Source organism: Odontesthes bonariensis, chromosome 1 (genome assembly GCF_027942865.1).
Source record: "Odontesthes bonariensis isolate fOdoBon6 chromosome 1, fOdoBon6.hap1, whole genome shotgun sequence".
Lineage (NCBI taxonomy): Eukaryota > Metazoa > Chordata > Actinopteri > Atheriniformes > Atherinopsidae > Odontesthes > Odontesthes bonariensis.
Window position 1 is genome coordinate 31,066,514 of NC_134506.1, and position 21,237 is coordinate 31,087,750.

At 39.0% G+C, this 21,237-nt stretch overlaps 1 protein-coding gene across 1 annotated transcript; it reads left to right on the top strand.

Moving 5' to 3' along the window:
• The first annotated feature begins 2,249 nt into the window (after positions 1-2,249).
• On the top strand, positions 2,250-21,237 carry loxl1 (lysyl oxidase-like 1). Its single transcript, XM_075464211.1, has 7 exons — positions 2,250-3,767; positions 7,502-7,610; positions 9,824-9,961; positions 15,300-15,456; positions 15,679-15,774; positions 16,086-16,201; positions 18,114-21,237. The coding sequence occupies exons 1-7, from the start codon at positions 2,675-2,677 to the stop codon at positions 18,118-18,120; spliced, it is 1,716 nt and encodes a 571-aa protein (XP_075320326.1). The 5' UTR covers positions 2,250-2,674; the 3' UTR covers positions 18,121-21,237.

The following is a 21,237-nucleotide window of genomic DNA, read 5'->3' on the forward strand; positions in this document are numbered from 1 at the left end:
CCCCTCAACACAAAAAGTCTTTACAACCCCTTTACAATCATTACAACAATTTTAAAATTTGATCAACAAATTCTCGTCAGTTCTTCCTTTAGTGTAAGTGAATGTTTGTGCGTAATGTGAGGAACTCCCTCAAGGTGTTGCCTTCATGAGAATTGAATAAACAACCTGAAAATAAGGAGGCTTCTAGACCACTGTTAGTGCTGATGTGAAAGCATAAAAACACCAATATTTTTTTTTTAATAACACATTAGTAAGCTCCTGACTATCTACACACTCTGACAGAGAGGATGAAGCTCTGCATATGTAAGAGCGTCCATGGTTCTGATTCTTTATTGCAAAAGGTTTCTCTCCGCGGGACGCCTACTCTCTTGGCTTACCTCCTGTGCCGCATCATCACTGACATCAATACTTTCTTTCTCCTTACTTCACAGGATACATGCTGTTTCCTGCAGACACCAGACACACACAGCAGTCACACAAAAACAACTAACCCTGCTTCCCAACTTAGCCTAATCTCTCTGGAATGTTTCAGTGACAGACTCTCAAGGCATTGAGGTCCTCTGCTGTTTTCACTGCTTAAAGCAGCGATTTCTGTTTCCAAAGATAATCCCCTGAGATCAATCTGTAATTAAGAGGAAAAAGTACTGTTTTAGCTTAATAAAAACATGGCAAGCCTTAAAAACAAGGTTTATTTAAGGTAGAAAGAATTTCTGCTTTAAAAAGTACTACACAAAGTGGGACAGAGGAAGCTCAGAAAATTTAGACGTTGTCCTTTCACAAGGATTGTCCCCATTTTGTAGCAAAATCCCTTCATATGACCTCAAGTAAAAAAAAATTCCAAGATCTGACCTAACCTAAAGAAACCCTTTTTCTAATGGCACAGAAGTTTTATCCAACATTTCTAAAAAACATATTTGTCATAAAAAAAACTACACAATTTAGCAACTGTTTCTCTGATGCTGGCTGTTAACAGGCATTTCACCAGCAAAATATGAGTTAAGATCTAATGTAAAGTTGTCAATAAAAAATCATAAATATACAACACTCTGTAAATGAGTCATTGTATAAGAGTATGATGTAACACTCCATGTGCGCTGTGCCAGATGTGCTATTTAGTATGCACGGTAATGGTATCTTATTTAGGATAAAACCCTCTGCTGCATGCTCCCTGTTTTCATGATGAGGCTCCTCTTTGCAACACATTTGCTTGACATATACTAAATTATCCAACGGGTTGTTTTTCTCAGTCCTGTTTCAGAGAGGTAAAGTGAGCGTTCACTGCTACAGCCCTGAAAGAATGTTGTCCTTTCTCTGCTCTGTGGCATATTGTGGCCACTGCCCCTTCGAGCCAAGCCAAGAAAAATACTGACAAACTGCTGACTTTGATAACAGCAGGAAATCTGATTCTCTATGCATCCATTCTATCAAGGCAAGCATCTTAGCCAAGCAGTTTTAAAATCCTCCAGGTGCATTCTAATGACTCGTCTCCTTGAACATTTGGGTAAATGAGGTGTCTCAGAGTGCAACAGCGCTTTGAAAGTACTCACAAATAACAAGAAACACACATTGCCCTGTCTAGCCAGGGAGCTCGGCTTGTACTGTATGCTTGTCTTTTGTTCATTCGATGTACTACAAGTAGCGAGGGGAATGAGGGGTGGAGAAGAGAGTTGTGTGTGCATGTCTGTGTGTGCTTTGGTGAAAGGAGGGTTTTGAACACTGTGCTAATTGACCTCAGCTTGACATTTCTTAGGGTGGAGTATAAACATTTTCTCCAACATATCCGATGCATAAAGAGAGAATTGTATTGAACGGGTGGCATTGTGTCATGCTTAGTAAGCATATTGCTTATTCACAGCCATTATATATCCTGATTGTAAGCATACTGTCCATAGGATCTGGTTAAAAACATCCAGCTGTTGCTTGCGAGGACTGCATTTTTTTTCTAATTTTACTAGTTCTAAAGGCAGAGTGACAAAATAAAAAGTATTTGAAACACCTGCAGATAGATCAAGATCACTTTGTCCCTGTGTGGCACAGGCAGAGAAAAGTCATTGAAAGTGAAATGTGTTGTATCCAAATATTGTATATGTGTGTCTGAATGCCTTTGCAAATGGTAATGTTGACTCTGGAAACATCATTGAGCTTCGGCTGCAGCAGGCCAGGAAACATCACTAGCACTAGGGCCATGTGGGACCTCTCCTTACAAAAAGAAAAAAAGTTTGAGATTTTTTTCACAGCCCATTGTAAGCAATCAGGGAAATAGAGGATTGCAGTTGTGCAGTGCACAGGCACTTCTTTCCAGAGGGCAGAGAGCAATGCTTAATCTACTGACAGGCGAACCAGCAGACCGACAAGAAGTCAGGACACATTCTCATAGCACCAGCAGACGGTTACACCACCAGTGGGTCTTCTGAAGCCCACATCCATTCTCCAGGGTGTGACTGCTCCTGAACGCACATTCAAGCTTCTTGACTGCTGTCAGTGAAGAGCCGCAGATGCACTCAACCACAGGCTTGCTTTGCAACCCTGCATCTATCTCAACACACCAAAAGCTGTACCTGCGGGAGGAGGATACACATGTTTTATTAACAGAACTACAGGTGATTTGAGTTTGAGCTGCTGGTGGAATTTTTTTTTTTTCTTTGGGGTGATCTGCTCCATCTTTGGAGTCAGTATGCTGTCCATAGTTATGGCAAGTGTGGTATTTGTCCTGCTGGGCTTAGGGGAGGCTCAGGTTGCTACACAAACTCAGGAGCAGAGCCAGAGTCAGGGTCAGGGACAGGACAGCTCTGCCAACCCTTGGGGCCAGGTGATACAGTGGGAAAACAATGGTCAGGTGTTTAGCCTGCTCAATAGTGGAGCTGAATATGTTCCTGCTGGGAATGGGGCCCAGGAAAGAGGTCCCAGGGTGGTTTTGGCAGATGCTCGTCCACGCTCTCCACGCAGACCTCAGGGAGGAAATGTCCGCAGACAGGCTCCATCGAGAGGATATTCTGAGACTGTCCGTGGGCAGGCCAGACATCCTTTCGGATTTGGGCAAGTGCCTGATAACTGGAGACAGGGCACAAGCAGCACAGGTAGTAGCCGGTTCCAGGGATCCTCAAGTGGTCGTCTTCGTCCATCAACGGGCTCTTCATCAGCATCATCGTCATCTTCATCCTTTTCCTCATCCTCATATAACATACCGGCTTACCAGCAATACCCATTTCCGCAGCAACCCCCTTTCCAACCTTTTGACCCGAGTTTTGCAGAAGGACAGGTCAGGAGCTTCGAACCACCCTTTCAACCAGTCGGAGGTGGAGTATATGGCGGTGGAGGGTATGGGACTGGACAGGGGTATACTGGAGGTGGACATGGAGTAGGTTCGGGCCCAGTGCTCCCAGGCTCTCCATCTGACTTTGCTGATAATGGCTACTATTACTATCAGTCTTATGGCTACGCGCCCAACCCTGGGCCACCTCCACATGCTGCCCAGCCACCGTTCGCAGATAGTCTGGACCGCAGATACACCCACAGCCTGTACAATGAGGAATCTGCTCCTGCTGTACCTGCCCCTGATGCCAACCAGGCCCTTCCCGTTGTAGTGGACAGACCAGGAGCTGCTGGTCAACCACAAATCAGGAGTCCCCAGTATGAGCAGTTTCCTCCATTTGGAAGACCCCAGCACCCGTTCATGCAGCCAATTCCTCAAGGCAGAAATTCTCCAAACTCTGCCCTAGAGAATCCCAGTACGAATGTCGGAAGTGTGCACCGACGACAACAAAGAGGTACAGTATGGCCAAATCTTGATAATAACAGAAGAGGCTGTGACACATGAGTGGAGTGGCATTATATACAGATTTATTCTGATGTGTTTGGTTTTCAAGAAAATCCTCAAGCAATTAAAATGTCTTGCATGTTTTGTGACAATGTAGACTCAAGAAATTTCTGTTCCCATGGCAGAAAAAAAGAAAGAAAAGAAAAGCTTGCCATCTGATTTCTGTTGCTGGTGCACATATGAATTTGAAATGTGCAAAACCATCAGGGGAGTAGAATTCCCATAATACCCTTTTCAGTGCACAGTCAAGTTTTTCTGATATTTTTTCTTCCATTTTGCCTGAAATATGAAGTAATCAGAATGAAACAGCTGTTCACAATTCAGCTTTATTTTTTGATTACAAACTAAGCAAAGAGGATGCAAGGTTCATCTTCTCCCACTAGTATGGTTATTGGAACCAGGTGTCTAGCAAACCCTGCCAATGTGCAGAGAGTAGACACAAGCACCACTGTGTTTTTGTGGGGGGAGTGCAGCGCTACAAGAAAAACGACTGGTTCATGAGGCGTGTGGAGTTTGGTAATGGTGGTGGTGACCTCATTGGAGGCTGGTGTCAAACAGTGTTGGTGGCTAACTCCTAGGCAGGAGAGGTGGGGAACAAGGGCGGTTGATACAGAACTTTACCGCTCCCCGAGGGGGAGGGAGAGCGTGGAAAGTCCCTGTAACACATGGGGTCCATTACTTCAGCTACAGGAAATCAAATAAATATTTAGTCAGAGTACTTGAGGGAAGAATGTGGAGTGTTAAAGCATGCAGTACTCTTACTTAAAATGTTTATTTGACATAGCAGACCATTTCTTTGAACCTATTAGCAATGATTGATTGCTTTTATTTTAATTTCTATTATTGTGCCAGAAATCAAGAGGTTTCTGTTGAGATTAGTAAAAAGAACAAAAGATTATAGATTAAAAAAGAAGATTGAGACTTCTAACAAGGTTCTCAGACTCTTTAATGCGGGTTTGTCATTTTGCTTTACACTATAACCTGCCTTTACTGCACAGCAGTCTCTCTAGTGCACTGTGTGCTTTCCAAGCATGATTCATTAGACACTCAAGCCGAGAGTCATTTCTACCATGCAGTACAGAGAGCTAACATGTATGCAGATGCCTTAGTGCTCTCTGTAATCACAGTTATATAGATTCTTAAGAGCTGTGGAGAGGGAGACATTTTTATTACATTGCTTCATTGCATGATATTAGGTGATATTGTGATCTATACATTAATGCAGTTTTGTTTAAAATGATGTAAACTGTATTTTTCCTTCTATTTTTAAATGTAATGTTGTGTAGTATCAGGGGCAGCAAACAACAAATTCAAACTATTCCTTAAAAAAACAAAACGTCTATTTCAATTCGAAAATATAAATGCATTCAATAAAATGTAACCTTCTTAAAATCAGGGTAAGAATGGATTTACAAGAAAAAAAAAGTCTTCATGAGTCACCTTTTCAGATTGCCGCAAAGCTTAAAGCGACACTCCGGAATTTTCGACATTGGACCTCATTTCCGAGTCAACCAGAGTGTAAGAAATGTGTACAGATGTTTTTTGTTTTTTTTAATTCCATGCAGCCCTTGTAAAACCATTGGTCGCTGTTGCTAAGCTAGCGCAAGTGATCCACTTTTGGTAGCCTGCCACAAGAAAACAGTCTTCCCCAATTCAATCAGTGTCACAGTCCATCTTTCATAAAGTAAAACTCACTGAGGGACAGTGATGATAGCAGTGTGTAAAGTAAGACAGCACTCAAACTGCTCAAAATATTACTGTGTGAGGCCCCTAAAATGTATTTCTAAAATTGGCCTAAAAGTCTTCCCATTGGGCCATCTGCCTCCATTGTAGAACTTTTTCATTTCATCTCACTATTATCAGATTTTCAGTTACAATGTACAATTACAGAACAGTTACAATGTAATTCTTTAAACATTACAGTTATTTCGTCAGTATTCCCATGAATTAACATTTAAGAAGATGTTTTACCCCAACATCTTGAGTTGAGCTGATCAATCTGTAGTACACTCACTGACAACCAAAAGTGGTCATAACATTCACTGCAAGAGAAAGTGAACTGAAAGGGGAATCTGTTAATGAAAAATGTTATCTGTCTACTTGAGGTTTAAGCACTCCGGCGATTTTTAATTTTCTGTCTCAAAATGAGCTCACTGAATTTTAAGCATTCTAATCTAGTCTCCAGCTAACATTCTAAAGCTAAAAACAATTGTTTCTGGAAAGGGAACCCTTGTGTCTCTTATTATGCCAGATGATACGAATAGCCTGGCAAGATTCAGTTTTTTCTACATGCCCCACTTAGAGTGTAATGTGTGGCTTTGTCACATCCCATTGAGGGCCGACCAGCTTTGGCTTCTCAATACAGTTTATCCCTCAGAAAGAGACCCACTTTCACATTTCAAAAGATTAGAGGGCTGAGAACAAAGCCCTCGGAGGATCAAAAGGGGAAAAAAATAGAGTTGATAATGATGCTAGGAAACCTCTGTGTTCCACACTGGTTTACGGTGTTTACATGGTCTGTTCCAAGAAACCTTCCCCTGTCTACCTCAGATAGAGATGTCAGATTGGATGTTTACACAGTGCCCTCAAAGGCAAAGCCCCTATTTAAACTTGCAAGTGGGGAAGGAAGGCCCACCTGAGTGTGAGATTCTGACCAAATATATAATAGGAAGTTTCCTATGTGGCTTTCACAGAAAAGAGTCAAACAAACTAAGTGGTTTCATAATAGTTAGAAAAACAAAATATTACATTTTATTGGAGCTATTCTTGTTTATATGTGTAATGTAACTGAACTAAAAGTTGTACTTCATGTTAGTGATTTTAAATATTCAGACTCACAGGTCAGATTGTTTGCACGAGTTCACATCTAACTGTGCCTGGCCTTTGTGAGCTAAATGGAGAGAAGGCATGGCCTTTTCTGCGAATGTTAGATACAGGCATGAATTCTCTCTGATGGGGCCTGCTTTTTTTTTTAAATTAACTCTTTCACTTATTTCCAGAAATTATAAATTATTAGAAATAAGGCAATCTGTGATACTGTCAGAAATGTCCAGTTTTATCTTTGTTCTAAGCGCATATGCCAAGAAAGTTGATTCTGTTAAAAGTTACACAACAGCGTCATGTTATGATGTGTGTTATGGTAGAACATACCACAGTCAAGAAGGTGTGTAACTATATTTCTCTTAAAACATTCTATCTTTTATCTTTTTTTTAGGGGAGGGGGGCAGGGGGCTAAATATAACCCTTGTGCTCATTCACTTCAACTCCCCTCCTGTCTGAACAAGCAATGAAGCAAAAATGCCTCATTAGAGAGCAATGATAATAATCTGGAATGCAATGTAATTAGTGGTCAATGGTCTCTCCAGTGTGACCCAGTCTTGAACTGCAGGTCCTGATGCTCAGTTTTTGCTCATCATTTACTCCATCAGCACCAGCATATTGCAGAGATCACTAAAGACGATGACAAGCAAACCGACAGTGCTGACCTTTGGATCCCTTTGGATGTACCTGAAATCATAGCAACAGTGCTTATATGTGTATTTGGTCATCTTCAGATACTGCCACTATTTTCAGATTAATTTACTCTCTTCTTTTTAACACCTAGAGCAGATCAATAAGCAAAGTACAAAACTGGACGAGTGGCTGAATGACAGTGTCGGTTAAGCAGTCTATCCATCCTTTCAGGTTTGCCCGACCTGGTTCCTGATCCAAACTATGTCCAGGCTTCTACATATGTCCAGAGAGTCCACATGTACTCTCTTCGCTGTGCTGCAGAGGAGAAATGCCTTTCAAGGTAAACCCAAGTCTGCATGTCCTTTACTTATTTGTTAATTCTGTCATGTTTTTCTTTGATATGTCAGTTTGTGATACGATCAGAAGTCCTTTACCTCAAATTTAATGCAGTACGTGTCTGTTAGCCATATTTTCTGATGACACTGATATTGATCTACATCTCTATCTTGTTGGAGACCTTGCATTGAGAGCCCTGATGTTGAGCTGTTATGTATACACATTTGTCTTATATTTACTTTCTTCCAGTTGCTTTTGTTAGGTTTAGGGAACCGAAAGCTCTTGGTTTAGGAAAACACAAGTTTGGGCTAAAATATATCTTTTTGGAGTAATAACTACAAGATAGACATGTATTTTCTAGCATCTGTAACAACCTTACTTTCTCTTTTTAGATATATTGTCCTGATTAATCCCAAACCTAACTAATGACTTTTTAATGCCTCAATCTAATTGCATAGGTAATACATTTCTAACTTAGACAAACAGCGGCTGAAAACTGAAGTCAACAAAGAATGAAAACAAAAATTCAGCAAGAAGTTGTATAAAAAGAATAGGTCAGAAGGGACACAAACTCAGATTGTGTTCATCGTGTTTAGTTCCACCAATGGAGATGCAGACTTTTTTGCTCGTATAATCTGATATTCCTTCTTTTTGTTATAGTTTTACTGAACGACGAGAAACAAAAGCTGAAGGTGTGCAAGAACAAATTTTTACAAGTGTCAGGGACATCTGCAGAGGTCTATAGATGCTAATTGAAAATGGTTCATGGATCAGATTAGAGTCCTGGCCAGACTCTTTGCTGAATGTCCTCCCCCTCTGTTTTTCACTGCCCACTTTTTCTGCCAGTACTACTTCATCAAGGGGCAAAACAGGGCAGCGTCTATGGGAGATCACAGTACATCATTATGAAAACATGTAAGCCTTAAACACGTATACTTTTTTATTGTTATATAAAGCCCAATGAGGTATTCTAACTATGTAAGTTCTAACTCTAACCATGTGTTTTTAATTCCTAACTGTAAGGCTTTGTAAGTGACAGTGAAGTAAAAATGGGAAGGCACGGTGGAAAACGAGTCAAATTGGTCTCATACTCACAGTGTCTGGTATGGGAGTCAGTGAATTAACACCATCCTCCAGACCTCCGTTGTTCTCAGCTTCCAATTCAACAGTTTGATAAATGTACATTCTGATGTATTGAGAGGTGGACGTTGCAAAGATTATGCATGTGAACGTGACCATGGAACATCATGTGTCTTGACTTAGTCGCATTTTTACACAAAGGTACGTCTCCGTATTTACAAAGTGATAGAGACAGGAAAACATTGTATCATTTTTTCAGCCTTTACTGTGAAAATGAAAGGCTTTGTGCTGTGGATCAACATCACTATTATATTTTCTGTTATGGGATTGGGCTGACTCTTTATAGCATACATTAGCAACAAAATAAACAGATTTATGAAATAATTACAATTTCTGAGAGGCAGCACTGGGCAGCATTCACAATACTTATCCTCTGTTTAAAGTTTTATCATTAATGTTCATTCTTTTTAATATTTTCTATGAGAAATAATGAGAAAAGTTGGCCAACAGCAAAGCAATAGTAAACTAAATCCTGGTCACTTTCAGGCATACAGGCTTTTCTTAGTTTAATGTCTCTCTGTTGGTGGAGAGCCTCTTTTGAGCCCCAGGCCTGGGTCCTTTGACTGTCTTTGCACTAAGGACACCACTCAAATGATGGAAGTGTGTTGTCCCTGTGGCTGCTCTATTTGCCCTCTTCCCATCACGAGTGCACCCATCCCTCAAAGGCCTTTCATATCCTGGCTGTGTTTGCAGCAATCACCCACAGATGGGCTGTTGTAATTTGCTATACACTCCAATGTCAACAACAGTCACAAGATGAATGGCTTAGATGTTCAGCGGTTGTGAACTTGGGGTTATGCCTCCTTTTTCTCACAAAAAAAAGTGAATCGTGCAACAGAGTTTGTACCTCTGTTCTCTCTCCCCCATGTTGAAACAGTGTGTTTGGAGAGATGGCTGTAATCTGTAGAATTAATTATTTAGTAGATATACTCCTGCCTTGCAGCTTTCCAGTTCGGCTCTTGTTTCCCCCCTTTGTCTTACTTATGAGAAACAGACGTGCCGACATTCTTTTAGCAGCCAGTTGGACATGTTCCCTCATCTTCTTTTTTTGTCTCCATGCATGTGTCCATCATTCAGCACTGCCTACGGTGCTGACGCTAGTGACTATGATGTAAGGGTCCTGCTACGATTCCCACAAAGAGTGAAGAATCGGGGCACAGCAGACTTCATGCCTAACAGGCCACGTCATACCTGGGAATGGCACAGCTGTCATCAGTAAGTCTTTCATACATATAACATGCATATCAGACTTCATCCACTCAACTATGCTGTATTTCCTTCGTAGCAAACACTTCCATTAATCGTTTTTTAAAGCTGTGCTTTGTATATTCAGCTATTGAATCAAAGTTATTGTAAAGTTACAAAATGGACAGATCTTTCAAGTCATTTTTGTAAGATTTCCCATTTTTGACTGAAGGCAATTGAATGTGAATTTTACACAGTTCTTATGAGCAGTCATTGTTTCACATGCAACAAACAGTGGTCAGAGCGCTCTCAGTTTGGAAAATCATGAAGGAATTCTGGCAGGGAGCCAAGTTGACAAATGGGCCACAGAAGGGTGTATTTTCTCCATATAAAACAAGTAAAATTTCAAAAATGTCATCACAGTCAGAGCTAACACTATATATAGTGGTTTCTACACAGTGTCACTTTGTATCAAACAGTTCTTAGCCCTAACACTCCTTTCTCAGCTGAAGAGCATCCTTTTTGCTCCGTATCTTTGTACGCACGGTGGCTGCCGATTGTCATCTGCTGCACATCAGCTGAGTCTCTCAGAAGCTGTTCCAGACATGTTTCAAAGCTTACTCCCTGGTATTACTTTTGCAAAGATTAGAAGGATAGTGAGTGTTTTTTTTTTCAGGCTTTTACTCACTTTTACTCTCTGCTATTTGGCATTCTGGCAGACTTGTGTATTCAATGACATGTAATAACATGTTTAGAACTCTCAGGTAAGACAAAGACTACTCAGAAGTACCCCATATGAAAGAAATAAAAACTAATTCAGGATTTATTTATTTATTCGCACATAGTTGTTTTTTTTCTTTAAATAATATCCTCACCTGCTCCATCAGTGTTGCCAACTGTTGGTTCTTAAAATTAGACGTGCTTGACAGGTTGACATTGTTCAAAGTGTCTGATTTATTTATTTCTGTGGTTGAAATATAGATTTTTTTTTTCTTCTTGGAGCTGCAACATTATTTAGACTGTCCTTGTCCACTCAGTGTCTCACTACCAGCTGCAGATGTTACGGACGTGCTACGGAGTTATTTGTGCAGATCAGATGATTCAGCTTTTTCTTATCACAGTTGTAAGAGAAGTTGTTTGTCTTTTACAGTAAACACGTTTTGATTTATAATCCCGGAAGGTCGAATGTGTTAAGCAAGTGCAGAGCACTTTATGCTTTGGGAAGAAAGGTTGCATTGCTATGGTAGCTTATAGTATGCACTTTCATGTTGTCATTTCATACATTGACCAAAAGTGTGTGTTCAAGGACCTGTCCAAGAACGTATGCCATGGTTCGAGACTGTCTTTATGTGTCCATGTGGCCTTTTTCTTTTATGCTGGCAGACAGCCAACAATTATGTTAAAAGAATATGAGAACTCAAGTGGTCGTGAGAGGCATTCATCAGTCGAGTTGTAAAAAGAATGTATTTACGAACTAATTCAGATTTATTTCTTAACATAACTGAGCAATGTTATTCCCTACACACGACCAGGGAGAGAAATTTGGTTGAAGTAAAGTGCTGCTTTGTTTATTGACAGAACATATGTTGGACTCACTCTCACCCATGGTTGAAAGCATCTTGCTTTCTTAAGGAAAGAAACGAATGGCCAGTAGCTATGCGGTTATGGTCAATTCAGCAAACCGCTGAATGAGTCTTTCTATGTGCACATATTTTAGTTGATTTTGCAGTTAAATATTGCAAGGAACAGATGATGAGCAGATTCTGGTAGTATCTTCATTGTTTTCTGACCATATATTCAATGTAGCGCTAATTTTATTTTACTTCCAACAAGCCTGCCGTCTGATGTGAGGCCCAAGCTCTCCTTTGCTTTTCTCATCTTGGAGGAATGTCGACTGGCCATTAGGAGATTGCCAGTGTTGTTGCTGCCTGACATCAGTCTACATTTACACAGTGGTTCCCAGGAGGCAGAATGCCAAGGCAATCATTCCATCTGCTCTGTGATCAGAATGACAAATCAATCCATTTTTCCCATCAATTTGTGACACCAGACACACAGCTGCTACAGTATGATGGCATGCATGTGGGTTATTGGGACTGACTTTTTGGTTATAAAGCAATCTCTTTTCATCCAAGATTCTCACAATAAATTTCCCTGCCGTACATTTTTGTCAAAAAAAGCACTGTAGTTGACAGTTTTGCTTTTCATTACATTCATTTCCATCTTTCCCACTTGAGTATGAAAACAAGCAAAGGGAGCGGTATCGTCCTGGGAATCGTGAGCTGTGAAACATTGGAATTCTATATATTTTTTCACACAAATGAGGACAGATAATTCCACATAGAATTTCTGCTTCATATGAGTCAGTGTGAGAAGCATGGGAAGTGTTATTTTTTATGTTATTGGAAGAGTTCTTCAATTTGAGCTTCATTTATCTCATTTCCCCATGTTAACAAATTTATTCAGCTTGGACTTGTGTGGTCGTGCTGTTTGTACAGGTGCGTGGACATATATCATGGTTGCACATTCTTAAAAGAATGATGTCAGACCACTCGAAACATTTCTCAAAGAACTTACTGTGGATGCTTTTGTTTTATGTGATCAGAGGAACTCTCAAAGTGTTGTTTGTTACAACACAAGTGGAAAATGACTCATAGTTATGAAGACGGATTGGAATGTTTTGTACATTACGTTTACAAGACTTCCAACACTACATTCTCTCTAGCTGACATAGTCAGTGAGGAGATCCAGATTTTGAAGGAAGCAGGGGACCCTTCCAGGCATCTTGTCATCCAGTTCCTACTTTTCTCTTTCTTTCCTTTTTTCATCAACACACACACACATATGCACATATGTTCATAATCATCTCAAGACTACCATTCAAATAAATTTCAGTTCACAACCAAAGACTATATTCTAGCCTGTATTCTAGCTCCCAACTACAGAAACTTGTAACCATGTAACCTTCAAAAAATAAGCTTATAAATGGAAGCAGTCATGAATATTTGTATATCATCAAGGACAATAAATTAGTCACACAGATGCCTAGAGTTACAGCAAAGATATTGTTTAGCCTCAGATAACGTCAGACAAGTTTCTACCTGAAACAGGTTCCTAATTGGTTGCCTCTCATATGGAACAAATGAGACCTTGAATGGTCACTTGATCCGTCAGTGGAAAGTACCCACTTTCTCTTCCAAGTTATCCATCAATCTTTTAACAACTGTTCCAGTAAAAGCTGTTGCTATGTTGAAGCATGGGTCATAAAGTAAGGCAAAGAAGCAATATTTTTACAGTCTGAGTTAGTCTGACTGTAAATGATCCAGTACTTACCTCACCCCTTACAACTAAAGTCAACACTTTGGTATACTGTGCAAAACAATTAAAGAGTTTTGCAATGATGGGAAAAGTCATTACTGTTAAACTGTCAGAATGTCCCGGAATGTTTAACTTCATTATGTTGCCTCATTGCATCCAGATGTAATGTTTTGTTCTTTTCTTTTTAGGTGAGAGATCAATCTTATGGGCAAATCCCAGACACAAGAGACATGATGGAATTATCCATCAAATCATATTATTATTTTGCTTATCAGGAAAGATATTTGTTTTATTCTACAGCCTTGTTAACAGCTTGGCACAAGACCTGTCTTGTAGAAATTATTCCAGAGTAAATGTTAAATTTTGTATAACTAAATGGAACACCCATAAAGAGTCAAATGTGGTGAATAATGTAAAAGGTGAATAATGTATGTAAAGTTAAAGTTTTATAGAATAAATCAAGTTTCTTTTTGTGATAACAAAAAGCCTGCCTATTAAACATTGGGTTCCACATTAATGCATTCAATAGTGACAATAGTCACTTGTCACCTTAAAATGAACCCTTTTAAATTATAAAGGATGTAATGTAAGAAAATATAGAACAAATATTTATTAATAGATACTTTATGTTAAACACTATTATTATGACCTGATATTACAAATGTCCTAAAATCTCAAATTTCACTAATATTTGAAGTCTCGTTATCAAATACTGTCACATTTCATCAATATTGGATTTATCGTTTTTCTTTAAGCTCCACCCTGAGGAGGGAGTACATAGATGCATTATTTAGCCTACAACTGATTGCTATCCTTCACTTTCTTCTCACCTGGTACTGTGGAACAGAATTCTGTGCATAAGTACAGGAAACCAGTAACCATGAACATGGAAACAAATCAACAAAACCAAAAATATTGATTTCCTGTTTATTTTGTTTGTTTTAATAACTCCGCTGGCGCCTCTGCTGTGCATAGATACGTAGAAAATGATGACCAAAAATACCCCTTTCCTCACCACCATGGAATTATGTTGTCATCTTTATCGGTGCAAATATGCACTTGCCAGCATGCGCCATAATTATGAGCAGGCTGGTAGGCTTGTAAAAGTGAAAAGCATCCCGGGGTCACTTTGATACTTGGTAGAGGACCAATGCATACAGCAGTTAACACTGCAGATGATTTCAAATGGACCGGCTCATTGACTGAGTCACTCACCATGAGTCACTCGGTGGTTCATATACCGGGTCAGTTGGGCTGATCAGTGGCTTTGTGTATCCAGGCTTTCCTAGGCTGCTACAGCTGTGCAAACACACACAAACACACACTAAAGCAAGCACACAAACATGCTGAGCTATACCCACATATTCATAGATTCACACACTGATATGTGAACTCATACATGCCTGCAAACTCTCTCACACACACAAACAGCTCTGATCTTGCTGATGGTACAATCTAATTAACAACATTCATACATCATTAGGGTGTTAATTCGTTGCCTCAGCAATACTTTATTGTTGCCATTAATTACAATCCATTATCCACTGATGATTCATGATGTGTTCAGTTAAGGTGCAACATCACTGACAAAATGTTAACAGCTGAGGTCAACAGGCTGAACATACACAAGATGATTCAAATGCTTCTCTTCAAAGTCAAATATAAAATGGGACAAATTTGATTTAAGGTAAATGTACTTTATTTATACAGCCCTTTACAGACAATCCTTTCGGTGTACCAAAGTGCTTTACAGCAGGTAATAAATAAAGAGAAGAATAAGTAAGAACAAATTAAAACAATAAAAGAACAGTGAAAGCAATAAAATACGACAAAATCAAATAAGATAAAATAAGATAAAAGTGTCATTATTCTACTGGGTAATGGCTGTATCTTTATGATAGCACTTTACTAACAGTGTTAGTAAACTGGCAATAATCACTGCTTTCATACCAACATAACAGAACACACCAGACTAAGCTTAAACCCTTGATTGCCCACTGAGATACTGTTTTACTGTCACTTCATCCTGTGTTTGTGCTTGTTCTGACAGACATTACCACAGTATGGATGAGTTCAGCCATTATGATTTACTGGAGGTCAGCACTGGCCGTAAAGTGGCAGAGGGACACAAGGCCAGCTTCTGTCTGGAGGACACCACTTGTGATTTCGGTCACCTGAAGCGTTATGCCTGCACTTCTCACACTCAGGTAACACAGCAAATAAAATTTGATTGAGAATGATGATACGTTTCACGGCCCTTACACCTGTACCTATGCACTGCAGTTGTGATACAGTGCATCTGGAAAAGTTTTGTTTCTTTTCAACCACCGCTTGTGTTTATTACATGAACTTATATTCACTTTTTGAGCTTTGCAACTGAGTCTCATCAGTAATCCTTACAACATCTTCCCATCCCTCTATTCCTTCAGGGTCTGAGCCCGGGCTGTTACGATACATACAATGCTGATATTGACTGTCAGTGGATCGATATCACTGACATCAAACCTGGAAACTACATACTAAAGGTGAGAGTCAAATGAGATTCAGATGTGAGTGGAAATGAAAAGTTTGTGGACAGCACCAGGTCATGTTTCATTGGAATCAGAGAGAGTCAAGGCCACCATATCATATTGATCCATGTAAGAGAGTTTTTAGGTTTCTTTCTAACCAGAGTTTTTCTGGCTGAAGCTCAGTGCCACTGGTTTCCCATTCATTATGTTGTCTATTTTCATGCATATTTCATTTGGCCAGGATTGCTATACGAAAAGATCACTTTTTAAGCATGTTTGTTGAGATCTACTGAGATGCAACATATCCTCCTTTCTTTCATCTCCAGCTCCAGGTTAATCCCAAGTTCTTGGTGCTGGAGTCAGACTTTACCAACAATGTGGTCAGATGTAACGTTCACTACACAGGACGCGCTGTTACAACAAACAACTGCAAGATAGCACAGTAAGTAAGACAGATAGTTATTTCAGTCACGTAGTTCTGAACTGACTTTGTCATTCACTGGTTTTTCATTGAATTTGTAATGTTAGAATCTGCATCGTGTTTTTTTTCATTTCAAACCTGCTTTTACAAAGTAGATACTGAGAGGTTTCCGTCATTAATTTTGAGTCATACTCTGCCCTATGATAGGGTGGTGGCTAAATGCAGTTTTCGAAAGAGCTTCACAGTGTTTTGGGGCACTTACCGGATTAATGGGTTCCTAGCTGAAGTGTTTGATGATTTAATGATTAATGTTCTCATTCTCTCCTAAAGATTAACAGCTACTAAAACTTTGATATTTTCCCTCAAAGGGAGATGTAAGGGCCTTAAACTTGCTAATAGCCCTGTTAGTAAGTGTATCATTGCACTTTGAAATACTATCATACCCTCTTGAAAGAAGTGCTTCTTTTAAAAGAGGTTCAAGTTTAAAGTTTGTCAAAGTGAACATTATGGTTTGAAAGCTGGACATAAAAGCTGTTTTTTCAACTATACAGTTACAAGTTGAAAAAAAAAGACGCACGCCACAGTCAGGTAGGCAGAGCCTGTGTATTTATTTATTGTTAAGAAAATAGCTCAGCAGATAGCAGCAGTAATGACTGAGGTGGATTTTTCCGATAAGTGCAAGCCCAGTCTGTTGCAAGACACCCTCATTTTACAAAACTAAAGGTGCAATTCACATAATTATCAAAGCAGGTTCAACTGTTACTTTTCAGTATATAGAAAAAACTTTGTCATTATTGTTACTCAGAAACTGCATTGTCAAAGATGATCAAATCTGATGACATAATCATACAGTGTGTTTACATGAAACGAAAAAAGATCGAATTATTGTGTTTGTCCAACCAAAACTGGATTTTTAAAATGCATGTGAACATGTCAGTCTGACCAAAATACAAAATCAACAGTCTTAAAATTGGGCTAAAACAACAACACCATACGTTTGTGGTTTAAATCACCCCTCCATGTAAATGCTTGAGTATACTCAAAGGGACCTAGGTGCCCTGCACATGTTTATTTATGTTTATCTTTTTGTAAAAACGTTGAAGCACAAGTTTATAATGATGCAGCCACATTTCCGATAAAGCTACTCTCATTCACACTTTTCTCTGTTTCCTGTTGGGTCATGTAGCCAAATGTATCAGAAATTGTGAATGAAAATCAGCTAATAAAGACTGCGTGTCAACCTGCGGTCACTAAAATCAAGTCCAAACTTGGTTACAAAAGTGTAACCATGCCGTTTCACTTCAGCCTTGCTGCAATCACCACTTTGTTCAAGATGGATGCAGGGTGGAAACAACGTTTTTTTAACTGTTTAACTCTTTCAGAATCTGTTGGAGTTATAAGATTTAGTCACAAGCTCCTCTGAATTCAATTTATTGAGCAAATGTCAAATCCACCTACAAAGGCCTGCAATGTCTTAGTCTCTTGTTTGTCACTTTGGCTAAAAGCCTCTGCTACATGAATGGAGCAATGTTTCTGAACTAAAAGTAAAGATCAGAGAAATAAATTGTGCTAAGTGTTAAAAGTAGTCAAAGTCAAACTTAATTTCACAGTGATAGTTTAATAATCGTACAAATTGCATAAAACATACATCAGAACAAGGCTTTAATTCCAAAGATTTTAAAAGCTTTCCTCTTAGTCAAAACCCCTCAATAATCTACAGTGTGAGAATCGAACGTGTTTTTCTACGTTAAAACATTTAAACCTATTAAAGACAAACAAATAAAATCATGAACCTGTTAATAATCATAATATATGATCTCTTTAAAGCATAATAAGGCTTTTGATCCACCAGACTTTTTGAAACCCTTCACTGGGCTTGGAGAGCTACAGAATCTCTCACAAAAGTGCTGTTTGTTGACTGCTTCTTTTACAGGTCTTGATCCAGCGCTGGAAGACTGCCACCTTAGAGTGACCCTGATCGCTATTCCATTGAAATGTGGATGGAGTCCATTTGTTGTTATTCATTGTTAATGTTGTTTGTCTTTACTTTTTTTTGTGCTGTTTTGGGATTCTGGACTCACAACTAACAAGAGTTCCACTGGCACTTACTATATGGTGGTTTAAAGTGAACATGCACACACTTAAAACAGTTTCATAATGCATAGTGCATGTCAGTATCCCAATGATGACTCAACAGCCCTGCATTATATGTTACATTATTCTCTTATATTTCTCATGTTCCAGCTCTACCAGTCTGATTTGGTTACACGCTAGTATGCACCACTGACTTTTCAAAAAGGTGTTTGCTGTATATCCACACAGATGAGTCTGAGTTCAGCTGTAAAGTAACAAATAAAATTAGGGAGAAAATCCTGCATTCACCCGTACTGTGTGGGGACAGACAGAGATGCCCAGTGACTCAGAAGAACTACAATGTGTCAGTTTGCTTTCCTCGTCCTCTCTCTTCAGTGCCTCAGCGGGTCAGGCTGGGACACTGTGATTCTCTGGGTGCATCCTGTTTAATGTTCTGTTAACAGCAAGTGGAAGACAGCAGGTCACTTCTGCATTTGTCAATATCAAATTTGTGAGTGCCCAAAAAAGACAGGCAATCAGTGCTTGCATTGTGTCCCTATTCTTTCCTTCTTATTTCGGTACAACAGGAACAGGAAACTCGACTGGCAGAAAACAGTGCTTTCAAGAAAACAAGACTCACAGTATGTATGCTGTATGGTTACAGCATCTAGTGGTCTCTTCTTCACCTACCAACACTGGTCAGATGGTACATCATCTATACCTTTTGAAGAATGTTTATACAAATATTCCACTGATGCACGATTTTAATGATGGAGATTATTTTTGATCTAATTGATTGTACTTTGTTTATCCATTTTCTCCTGTTACTTTATTTGTGAAATTCAATCATTTTATGTCTTTTTCTTGATAATCTGAGTTATTCAAATAGTACCGTATCTGTTGTTGTACAAAAACAGCACTGCACAGACTTTGTGTTGAAATGCAGAGTGGCAGACAGCAGTCTCTACTACCTCTCTACTTAAGTTAAATGTAGTTTCCAAAAGATTTCCCTTCAGTGGTTTAGTGTGGCCACCTACTTGTTCATATTTCATAAGAAGAAAAAAATATATAGAAGTTAGAATCTGTAAGATTTCAGTCCTGATTGATTTGGTAACACTGGCTGTGTGCTGGTACTTCACATCCTGAGGGGAAATGAGCAGCATTACTTGAACATACTTTTGCAGAAATACTGTATAACACAGTGGTAGATCTGTTTACAGCAATCTGACTATGTGCTCCACTCAAATGTGTGCCACACTGTGGCTGAACCATTACCATCTGCAAAATTTATCTGATCTTCTCTTAAAAAATGAAAAAAAAATGTCCGTTGTCTTGTTTTACAGATGCCTGCTTGGAGTTAGCCATAACCTTAGTGTGAAAAAAATCTTGTATTTCCTGTGTGCTTTGCATGATGTTTTGCCAATAGAGCACTTTTATTGTAAAGCCGCAGCAGCGAGGACTGTCCTGTCAGGTGTAAATTAAAACAGCAGTTAAAGCCAAAGGTGATGATTGTAGCAGTGAGATAAGACTGCAGAAAATAAAGCTGGATTACATACGTTCTTCGTTGCCACATGCTGTAAAAAAAAAAACATGTTACAGATATACAGTTATGTGACCAATTCATGTGTGGGCTCCCGCTTCTCCAGAATGAAACAGGAATTAAAAGGCATTTGCATCTGAATGAGAATGCCAAAACTACACTTGACCATAGGGCAGGGATTTTCAATCACAGTTTAGCCACACACATAATGCATGGTAAAACAGCAGACCCTGCACGATCATCCATCATACTCCTCAATACCATAAACCACAGAATAAATGAATGCCGCAGAGAAAAAAAACTCAAACCTAGCAATTGAATCCATGGTTAGTAAGGAAATGTTCATTAAGGTAATGAACCATTCTGAGGTGAGAACATTTTCTTAAAAATGTATTCATGGACTTCTATTAGCAAGGAGAGTAGCTTCCCCCTGCTGGCTGTTGGAGAGAATGCAGGTTTAAGGCCCTCAATACATTGGCTTAATTTTTCAGAACTGAAAGGTGCTTCCATCTTTTATATTCATTTTGTTATAGTCGATCTTCCATGCCTGTAAAGTGTGGAAAAGTAACCTCACAACTAACAAATAGTGATCATTTAAAGAGAGATAATTACTGAGTACAATTTATAAATATGGTTACTGATGTTTTAAACTTTTTTTCTGGTGATAATCATGTCTTTGCATATGAACATGTATGTTTTAAACAAACAGTGCAACAAAATTAATTTTCAAATTGTTCTTAAATACTTGTTGTGTTTCTTATTTTCTGCAGTTTTAGTCTTAGGTATTCAGTTTATTTCATATCATATGTAGGTGTTTTATTTTTTACTCTAAATTTTCAGTTCCGTGATAGCTCGAAATCATACAGGGGGCTCTTTCTGTCATCTTGTAACATATTCACCCATGGTCTGTATGTTAGCAAGTCTTTACATCACTATTTAATGCACTGGGTACCATTTCAGCATAATTTTTCAACATACAGGATATCTCAAAAGAATTGAGTAGAAGTTCCTTAACATCTGAAATAAGTACCATAAGAATGTAGTCAAATGCTCTGTGCTGCCGATGTCGTCGCTGTGACACTCATAACCACAGCAACCCAGATAATTGTGGTAGAAACTTGTTGCAAAAGTCAAGTCAGTTTTTCTATATTGCAGATCTAATAAACAAAAAAATGTTCATCAGGGTGCTGTATCAAAACAGAAAAAAAGGTCAAAGAAACACTGAAAAGACACGTTTGCTCCTATCATCCACATGCAAATGCTGTTTTTAGTTAGAAATGGAAATTAAAAAGCATTGTTCTCAGTCTATCTATCTATCTATCTATATATCAGTGTACTTGACAAACGGGGGATTTGGGCATCTTAGCATACTTTGCGCGTCCCCATTGTTACTATATGTAATGAGCATTTGCTAGAAATAATAACAACTGTACACCGATTCGTC